Genomic DNA, 9,401 nt, shown 5'->3' with positions numbered 1-9,401 from the left:
CCTAGCGCCGGCCATCCCCCGCTGACCCTCCCCCCAACGCCGGGAGCCCCTGACCGAGGGGCGGGGGCAGCGCCCCAGATCTACTCTGCAAGCCCCGCCCCTGTGCCCGGTTTCGCCCTGCTCCCTGACCCTCACCTTTAGGTGCCCAACTCTCCCTCTCTCATTCATTCGTCTTCAGTCCTTTCCAGCCAGCCAGTGATCCGGGGCTGCCTTCCCCCCTCCCCACCTTAAGGGTATCCTGTCCCCATTCCCCACCCCACACCCCGACTCCCTGCCAAGTCCACGTCGGGGTAAGTAAAGGCCCGGCTAGCACGAGAGGAGTTCTGGATCCTGAGGCACGCCCCCCTCCCCCCCCCCCCCCCCTAGCTGGCTTCTCAGGCGTACTCCGCGAGCTCTCCGGAAGCGGAGGAAGGGCAGTTGCTCCCCACCCTGCCCAGGTCCGGGGAGTCCTGCCCAGCTGACCGCAGAGGGAGGAGGGAGGGCTGCTCGGATCCGGAGGACTCTGGGATCCGGGCCAAGGGAGACAAATCCGACACCCACAGCCCCAGGTGTGGGTCCTCTGGCAGGACCGCTCCGGGCCCAGGGGCTGAGCCCAAACCTGCATTTTTTTTAACCGGGATTCTGGGGGCCGGCCCTTGGGGCTGAGAGCCCCGGAAGGCGGGTCCTAGGCAAATGGGCCGGCTATTTTGGAAGCCCTAGTCAGGGGGGGAACGAAGAGGAGGCGACAAAACGAGTGAGAGCCAGGGCGGGAGGGAAGGGTTTGCCCCAGCTCCCCACGGACCCACGTGGCAGGTTCTTGGAGCCCAAGTTTGCCAAGCAGCATGGCAACCTGAGGCCCTAGGGAGAGCGGAGCCAGCCGGGAACCCGCACCAGAGCCCAGGCCAGAGAGAGAAGGGCACCCAGAGGGGAAGGGAGAGAAGACTGGGCACCGGGCCAGAGGAAACCTCAGCCCTGGGGCACCTGGCTGCACCCACATTCCTCCCCTTGCTGCCCGGCAACCAAGGTCCCAGGCTTATCCGTGCCCTTGGGTGTCTGTCCTCTACACCCCAGCAGGCTACACACACTCCTTTGTAATTAACTCAGAGGCAAACCACCTGGTCTTTAGCTTGCTTTATTTGCGCCACTTCCCAGCCCTGTGGGAGCCCCCACCCCACCCCAGTCACCTCCCTGAGGGGGCACTGCAGGCCCCTCTCAGAGAGCACACAGAGATGCTCCTTCCAGCACAAGCCCTGGAAAGTCCTGTGGAGAAGGCCTGCAGACCCCAAAAAGGAGCAAACTTGCCTGAAGCTGCGCCACCGCCCCCTGTTCTGGCCTCCCTGGACAGCTTTGCCAGGCCAATTTCTATACTTCACACCTCTGCGGATACCCAGGTGCCCTCCAGAATCTCCCTGATACCCACTAGTGCTGCCAGGTGTGGGGGTGGCAGCTGCCCTTCCTGATGGTCTCCCTCCCCCAGGCAAGCAGAGGGACAGGCCCAAACATGCCTCTTCATGCCTCTTGGAGCCGTGTGTCCCGCGCCCCGGCATCCAGGCTCCACACAGGTCCAGGGGCCACGAATTGCCTGTCCTGGACTGTGGACATGTCTTGGGGAGACACTCCATGCCTGTCTCCCAGAGGCCTGGCATGATACCTGCCCCATCCCTGCCTGCCCAGGTTGTCTACAGAAGCTTTTAGGAACCCAAACCAGGCCGGAATGCCCCCAGGCAAGCCTAGCATGACAAAGCAGGGGCTGAAGGAGGAGTTGGGGGGCAAAGCCTGGTGTTTCCAATCCCGTGGAAGGCTTTGTGCCCTGTGCATGACTAGAGGGGAGCACCATAGAATACGGGCCCAAATGCTTTTGACAGTTATGGAAGGCAGAGCCAGCTAGTGCCACCCAATACCAGCTGGGGGTGGCAAGGAGGGAGGAGGGGGAGGTATCTGTTCTCTCTTGTGGCCTGAGATCCTCAAGGTGGTATGGATTCCTCTGTGGCAGCTGGAAAAAAGAGTGAAGACACTGCTTCAGTCCCAGAGGTGGGCAGTGCCACCCACCTGCCCTCCCCAGGCAGGCTTTCAACAGTCCCCAAATAGCATCTGTGCAGGGAAAGAGGGAGCATTACTGGGAAGGGGCGTGGGGTGGCTCCCCTGAGGGCTCACCATCTCCCACCACAGCTTCCTGTGCTTTCTGTTTTGAGCTCTTGGGTTGAGACAGGTGCTTGGGGGGGGGGGAGGGGATTGCCTGTCAGTCCCCTTACGGGAGGGACCTCTCTGGGAAGGTTCAAAAGCTGAGAGGGCCTTAGTGCTGGGCAGAAGGCTATGAGCAAGGAAAGCAGGAAGCAGACAGGGCCAGAAGGCTGATGGGCCCCCCAAAAAGGGGGCACCTATAGGGGCTGGACTCACGGCGGATGGCCAGCAGGGTGTTCCCATGGCAACAGGCCACAGAGGTCACTGTGTAGGGCTGAGCCTCATCCAACTGCACAGGCCTGGGGAGCCCAGCATCTTCATCCTTCCGCCCCAGGCGGCCACGGGCACCTTTGCCCCAGGTGTACACATCTCCTTCTGCCAGGAAGAATCCAAGGAGGGAATGACCAGAAAAGGCCAGCTCCTTCCTCTTGGGGTACCCACCACTGCCCAAAAAAGCCCAGACAAGAACTTCTTCCCCCATGCTCCTTCCACCCTGTGGACTGATGAGGAAGCTTGGGACACTCTGACCAAGCATCCAAGCCCACATTCATTCCTGGGTCTCCCCTCACTCCAGAGTGTCCTCCAGCCCTAGCTGAGTTGTGGTCCTCACATCCACTTATTCCTGGGTATTGCCTGGTGCCCTCTGACCACCTCTCATAAGCCAGAGTTTGGGAGATCAATGGCCATTCAAGTTCAGCACCCTCATTTTACAAATGAAGAAACTGAGGTCCAGGAGGAACAACGGTGGTGACCCAATGGTACCCAGAGAGTCCATGGCAGAGGTGGGACCAAACCCAGCGAAATGTCCCCTATAGCAGCCTGGCTGGGTGCCCACTTGAGGCACTGCCCAGAACACAATGCCCAGGACCCAGGGATATCCATGGCACCTGTTTCTCACCTGCACCAATGGCCACAGTGAAGGCATCCCCACAAGCCACCATCACCACCTTGATGCCCTGGAGCCCTGCCACCAAGCACGGGGCTCGGCTGCCCCGTCGGGCACTGGTGCCCAGCTGCCCATGCTGGTTGCTGCCAAATGTGTAGCATTCTCCAGAGGCTGAGGGAGAAATTGAGGCTGAGCTAAAGGGTCTCCTAGGAGAGAGCAAGTCCTACCTCCCTCAACTCAAATGCGGAGAAACTCCACCTGTTACGGCAGCAGAGTGGGCAGTGCCTACATCGACGCTGACCAGCGGCTCTGAGTCCAGGGGTACAGAGCCAAGGGGCATAAAGCTCAGGGCTTCTTCCACCTGGTCAGTTGGGGTGGGCTCCTCTCCAGGGGACACTCGGTCCAATCCCAGCTTGTTAAACCTGCAGGAAAGAAGGGAGAACTCTATAGGGAAGCAGGCCCTGGGTCCTACAGGTGAGGACCCAGGGGACCAAAGGAGACAGTATGGGATGGGAGCTCGTTCTCCCCTAATCTGTCACATCCGGATGTGTAAGAGGGAACAAAGCCGGTGGTGAGAGGCTGGCCAAAGGGAGAAAGGACACTAGGGGAGAGGGGCAGACTAGGGGCTAAGGGCCAGACAAGAGGGCATCACAAGAGGCAGGAACAGAGGGCTACCTTGTGCCTGAGACTTCTAGGCCCCGGATCCTGAGGTGGCACAGGAGGGGCGGCAGTATCTTTCACAAAGCAGACATTAATGTTAACAACTGAATCAAGGGAGCTCCAGGGACCTGGCTGGGGCAGCTTCGCCCCCCATACTCTCACCTGTTGCTCCCACAGGCCAGGGCCCGGCCAGGGACTGTGAGGATCATAGATGAGTCAATGCCACACACAACCCACTGGGCTTCCTGTTCAGGGGGCACGGGCACCTGCTGTGGGGAGCTGTGGGACTCCCTGGTGCCCAGCCCCAGTCGGCCTGCCAGGCAAGGGGAAGAGAGGATGAGTCTTAGGGACGGCCCAGGCCAGGAGAGAAGGCAATGGGCAAGACAAAGAGGCAGGGCCCTAGAGACAAGCTGGAGGTCACTCGAGGTGGAGGGCAGTAGCCAAGGGTTAAGCTGTGGAAGTCAAAGATGACGGGGAGGTCTGGTAAGGTGTGCCCAGTCCCCCTCCCCGCCATTCCCCCATTGGCCTCGCCAGAGCTGGGAGCATCCAGCATCTCCGCCAGACTAAGAATGAGGCTTCATGCTGTCCTGTGCCATGCCAGATGGGGAGAGGAAGCCTCAGAGGGCTGGGGAGTGTTAGGATGGGGGTGTCAGCATGGGGCAGCCAGTTTTAGAGCTGGTTAGTACAGAGGGCTGGCCCTCACCGCCATCCCCACGGCCCCAGGCAAACAGGTCCCGCTCTGTGGATAGGGCCAAGACGTGGGAGGCCCCACAGGCCACCTGCACCATCTCATAGCCCAGCAGGGCCTCCACAATTGTAGGCTGAAAGGGGAAAGGAGAGGGGAAATGGGACCCTAAGCTGCCTTTCCTTTCCTTGGCCTTCAGAGCAGAGTCCCAGCTGGAGGCCCAGGGAGGCTTCCCTGTGGGGGTGTGGAACCCCCCCACAAAAGATCCACATTTTTATCACCCAGTCCCCATCCCAAGCTAGAAACTCCTCTCAGGGTGGCATTTCTTTAAATCCCCGCCTTGCCACCCTGCCAGAATCCAGGCAGGTGTGTCCCCCACAGGGGACGGGCAGGTTTCGGGGGATTCCCCTTTGACCCCCCCCAGGAGGCAGACCTTCCAACAGGGGCCTCCCCCAAAGAGTGCACCCACCTGGCTGAGGTCAGTGAAACTGCCATGGCCCAGGCAGCCGTTACTGCCGCTGCCGAAAGTCATGATGATGCCTCGGTCTGGAGGGGCACAAGGAGGACCCGCTGGAGTGGCCAGGAGAGGGCAGAGGCCTTCTCTCCCAGGCCTCAATGAGACACACAGAAGGCTCCCTCGTCGTCAGCCCCTCCAGGGCCCCACAGCTGGAGCCCAGGAGTAGCCCAGCCCTTCCACCATCCCGAGACCCCCCCCTGTACCCGGCTCTGCCCTTCGGCCCCTACCAGTGAGGCAAGCGGTAAAGAGGTCCCCGCAGGCCACGTGCTTGATGGTCACGCCCGACTGGCCCTCCAGGAACCTTGAGATGAACTGGGGTTGTGGCTGCTCCAAGGCTCCGGGCAGCAGGACGCCTCCCCCCACGCCCATGGGGGGCGCCTGTGTGGGGACAGAGAGGGCGCTGAGTGGGGTCGGAGGCCATGCCCTGTCCCTCCTGCCCCGGCTTGGCACCGCCACCCACTCACCTCCCACAGGATGAGGCGGCCCGACCGGGTGACGCCGGCCTTCTGGGTGCGCCCGGACGAGACCTGGACCACCTCCGTGTTGAGCATGGGCAGCCTCGTGGGCACGCTGAGCCCGCCACCCCAGGTGTAGACAGAGGACAGGGGAGGGGGGATGGCCGGCCGGGATGGCCCCTGGGGCACACCTGAAGGGAGGAGGTGCAGATGCTTCAGGGTTCCCAGAGCCACCAAAAGAACAGCGCCCTGCTGCATGCTTTGTCTTGGAACAGCTCTGGGATGGAAGGATGAGGGCTACACCATCAGGGTTAAGTGACTTGCTCAGGGTCAAACAGGCGCTGTGCCTGCTGTCAGCGTCCGGCCAAGCCCCAGCTGCCCATTAGTGCCCCTACAGCCCAGCGTTTTATAGGGAGGGTGCTCTGCAAACCCTGGCCGGCTCCACAGGAGTGTGATGTTATTGTTCAAGGCCTCATTCTGGGGTTCCCTCCTCCATGGAGCATCCCCCCACCAGAGGAATATAAGCCCGGCTTCCGGGCGTCCTCGCTATTCCTTCTGCTGACGCTCACCTCTGGGCTCCAGGCTCAGGCTGCACCCCATGGCTGGAGTGCTCTCCCTCCTCAATCCCTCAGCTTTCTTCCAGAATGAACTCAAACCCCCTCCACAGAAGCCCTTCCAGCCCCCCAAAGCCTTTCAGCTTCCTCCCAGCCACTCCGCAGGCACATCTCAGATGGCCCCGGGGGTTTCCAGGTTGCCCCCATCTAAGCATAAGCTCCCTGAGGGCAGACTGTGCCCCTTTTGGCCTCCTGGACATCAACCCTGGCACACAATGCTTAAGAAAGGCTTGTTGGTCCCCCTTCCTCCTTGTGCAAACAAGAAACCCAGTAAAATCTGTCTCTCTCCAGCAGACCCCAACAGGGCTTAGTAAACGGTATCTGAACCCGCCTCACCTCGGGATCGGGGGCCGCTTGGCCTACTGCCTGTTCGGCTGCCTGGCACAGGGGGTATGCCACCCAGGGGCTTCTCCACCCTGTGGGATGGACAGACGGACATTGGCTGCTGGCGCCTCCAGCTCACCTCCCAGCCTCCCCAGGGTCCCATGTGAAGGCTGGGCCAGGCCCATAATTCCTTTGGAGGCAGATTGAGGCCAGCAAGGCAGGGTCCGGGTGCCGACCCCCTCTGTTCTCACAGGCTGGCTTACCCCGGGCCAGGCCACAGAGGAGGCTGAACACGGGGTTTTATGGGATCCCTTTTACCCCCAAGCCATGACTGGAGGTGCCTCAGAAGCCACAGCTTGCTCCGGGCTTGCTTCTTCGGTCTTGTTTTCCTGCCTGTGCCCAGCCCCATGCCCGGCACCCCCAAGCTGCCCCCCCCCACGGGCCTTTTCATCCTGACGCTGCCCACGTCGGTGTAGAGATTGAGCAGCGCTCGCACACACAGGGGCTGGGCCATGATGTGGCTCAGCGGGGGCCGCCTGGCGGGATCCAGGCTCAGCAGACTCAGCACCAGCTGCCGGAGCTCCGTGCTATAGCGATCAGAGATGGGCGCAAAGGTGCCGCTCATGATCTTCAGGACCAGGGCTGGGAGGTTCTGTGCACACAAAGCCCAGGCAGACCCCTCAGAGACTTCGAAGGGGTGTGGGGGTGGGGGGAGGCCTGGCCAACCCTGGGGAAGTCTCCCAGCTGAGGGGGGAGAAGAGGGCCTTGAACGTGAGGGAGGCAAGAGACAGGGCTTAGGAGAGGCATCAAGAGCGGTCAGGGCCAGTAGAGAAGGACTTCTGGACTTGGGAAAAGCCAAGTCGGGGGTCACCGAGGGAAGGCGAGTGGGAGCTTGCCCACCCTGGGCCTTACCGCCGCCTCGAAGGCCCTCTTGAGGCTGGCCAGCTCATAGAGGACACAGCCCAGGGCCCAGATGTCGCTCTTCTGGTTGTAGGGTTTGCCCTCGCACAGCTCGGGGGAGATGTAACACGGGGTTCCCACCACCTGCGCAGAAGAGGGAGAGGACAGTGGCGGATGAGAACTGGGAGACTGAAGCCGGGTGGGGGCCCCTTGCGCCTCCCGCCTCACACAAGCCCCGCCTCCGCTTCCCCAGGAGGAGGAGGAGGAGGAGCCCCGAGGTGCCCCGCCCACATGCCGTGTAGGCCTTGCTCTTGCTGCTCAGAATCTTGGAGATGCCAAAGTCCCCTATCTTGACGATCATGCGCTGTTTGTCCAGCAAGATATTCTGGGTCTTGAGGTCTCGGTGCAGGATGAGGTGGCTGTGCACGTGGTGCAGGGCCAGCAGGATCTGCACGAAGAAGTGCAGGATGGTCTCCTCGTCCAGCAGGGAGTTGCAGCGCTTCTGGATGTACTCCGCCAGCGTGCCGCCTGAGGGCAGAGAGGGCTGTGAGGTCCAGGCCGGCCTCAAGAGGGGGCTGGTAGGCACCAGGGCTCTTGGTGCCCCCTGGCAGTGCCCTGACCTGGTGCATACTCCATGGCGATCATGAGGGCCTTGTCCTCCAGGAAGTTCTCGTAGTACTCGATCACGTTGGGGTGGTTCAGCAGCTTGAGCACCTGGCACTCGTTCTGGGCCGCCAGCCGCTCATCCTTGGTCATCTGCTCCACCGGGATCTGCTTGATGATCACCAGCTTCTGGTCGGCCTTCCGCAGGCACAGGTGCACGATCCTGAAGCACCCCCCCCAAGACATGGTGATTCCCCGCAGCCAGGGAGGAAGGCTGGGGTGGGGAAGGCCTTAGAGGATCATGGGATCGCTAGGACCCCAGTGCAGGGCCGTCTAGAACCCATTTTACAGAGGGCCATGGAGGATTCTTCCCCAATAAGTTGGGACATAAGATCTGAAAACAGAGCATGCATCCCATTTATTGACAGGGAAATTGAGGTTCCCCCCCCCCCCCGAGGTCAGGACAAGCAGAGTCCCATTTACAGATGGGGAAACTGAGGTCCCTGAGGTTGAGTGATTGATAGTGGTCATAGAACGAGTAAGCGCTAGATTGGGATTGGAACCTGGGTCCTTTGAATCTAAGCCTGACGTTAAGCATGGACGCAGAGGGGCAGAGGGCAGCTGGAACTAGGAATAGAGGGGCACTCAAGGACCTGGGGCAACTAAAGGAATGGGACCAAAGGAGGGCGGGTAGAAAGGGGCGTGTCAACTGGGGCGGAGCTTAAGGATACGCCATGTTAGTTGGGGGTCGGACCGGAAGTTAGGGTGGAACTTCCGAGAGCTGGAGCAGATCCCACAAGGGCCAGAGTGGCGCTCTCAGGTTCGATGCATCCGACTTGCGCGTTGGTCCGTCCCTTCTCGATTGTGCCTTGCCTTCCTCCTTCGCTCTCCCCCCTCTCCCGCCCGCGGCCCGTGCCCTGCCTCACCCGAAGGCGCCTCTCCCCACCACCCGGATCCGCTCGTACTTCTCCATGGCGTCCTCTCGGGCTCCCGCTTCCGGGGCCGCGGGAGGGAGGGGAAGGGGGAGGGGGAGGGAAGAAAAAAAAAAAAAGCGCCCACGACGCGTGCGCAGACTGTTCCCTGCCTGCGTGTCCTCCCCTCCTTCCTGGGGAGAGGCTATTTGCGGGACCGTTGGGTGCCTTCCACCCCGCACCTTCGCCCCTCCTAGTCTTCTCCTCTAGCCCCTCCCCCCACCATCTCCCTTCGAGACCCTCGCAGTGGATATTTCCAAAACACTTTAAAGATTACAAAGCACTTTCCATACATTAGCTTAATTGAACCTCCCCTCCTCCGCACCTCTTAAGCCGCGTTTTACCGGTCCAGAAACTGAGGCCCAGAGAAGTGAGGCGACTTGCTCCAAGACACAGAGCGAATATCCGAACTGAGTTTGATTTTTTTTTCCCTCTGAGCCCATCGTGTCTATTTCCCCCCCAAGTTTTACAAAACTAAATAAAACAAGCATTTCCATATACAACGAAAAAGATTGGACCTAAATGAAATCACAAATCCTTTATGTGTAGCTTACTCCCTATTTACATAATAAATCCCTTCCCCGCCAGAGCAGAGATTTACACCCTGGGCGGGTGTCTCTCTTGAA

The 9,401-nt window shown here is 60.7% G+C and overlaps 1 protein-coding gene across 3 annotated transcripts; it reads right to left on the bottom strand.

Moving 5' to 3' along the window:
• Nucleotides 1-1,095: 1,095 nt before the first annotated feature.
• On the bottom strand, nt 1,096-8,961 carry NEK8 (NIMA related kinase 8). 3 transcript variants are annotated; one of them, XM_044672845.1, is made up of 16 exons: nt 8,731-8,961; nt 7,822-8,027; nt 7,497-7,729; nt 7,214-7,345; nt 6,745-6,953; nt 6,309-6,393; nt 5,798-5,834; nt 5,373-5,557; nt 5,136-5,286; nt 4,861-4,937; nt 4,410-4,527; nt 3,869-4,019; nt 3,305-3,468; nt 3,059-3,217; nt 2,377-2,535; nt 1,096-1,972 (listed from the first exon to the last, which is right to left on the bottom strand). In XM_044672845.1, exons 1-16 carry the CDS (start codon nt 8,775-8,777, stop codon nt 1,944-1,946), a joined length of 2,142 nt encoding a protein of 713 aa, XP_044528780.1. In that variant the 5' UTR covers nt 8,778-8,961; the 3' UTR covers nt 1,096-1,943. The 3 variants fall into 3 exon arrangements, with proteins under 3 accessions (XP_044528780.1, XP_044528778.1, XP_044528779.1); XM_044672843.1 differs by lacking the exon at nt 5,798-5,834 and having other exon boundaries at nt 5,373-5,554; nt 6,314-6,393; nt 8,731-8,860; XM_044672844.1 differs by lacking the exon at nt 5,798-5,834 and having other exon boundaries at nt 5,373-5,554; nt 6,314-6,393; nt 8,559-8,825.
• Nucleotides 8,962-9,401: the final 440 nt, after the last annotated feature.

This window comes from Gracilinanus agilis, chromosome 4 (genome assembly GCF_016433145.1).
Source record: "Gracilinanus agilis isolate LMUSP501 chromosome 4, AgileGrace, whole genome shotgun sequence".
Taxonomy (NCBI): Eukaryota; Metazoa; Chordata; class Mammalia; order Didelphimorphia; family Didelphidae; genus Gracilinanus; species Gracilinanus agilis.
The sequence above is the reverse complement of the archived record's forward strand: the minus strand, read 5'-3'. Positions and strand labels throughout refer to the sequence as shown.

Excerpts from the sequence above, each read along its gene's own strand:
- NEK8 (XM_044672845.1), bottom strand. The coding sequence starts at position 8,777 with ATGGAGAAGTACGAGCGGATCCGGGTGGTGGGGAGAGGCGCCTTCGG. Across the intron at positions 5,558-5,797 it reads CACACTCCTGTGGAGCCGGC|CAGGTGTGCCCCAGGGGCCA; the intron begins CAGGGTTTGCAG and ends ACCTCCTCCCTT. Across the intron at positions 5,287-5,372 it reads GCCGCCTCATCCTGTGGGAG|GCGCCCCCCATGGGCGTGGG; the intron begins GTGAGTGGGTGG and ends GTCCCCACACAG.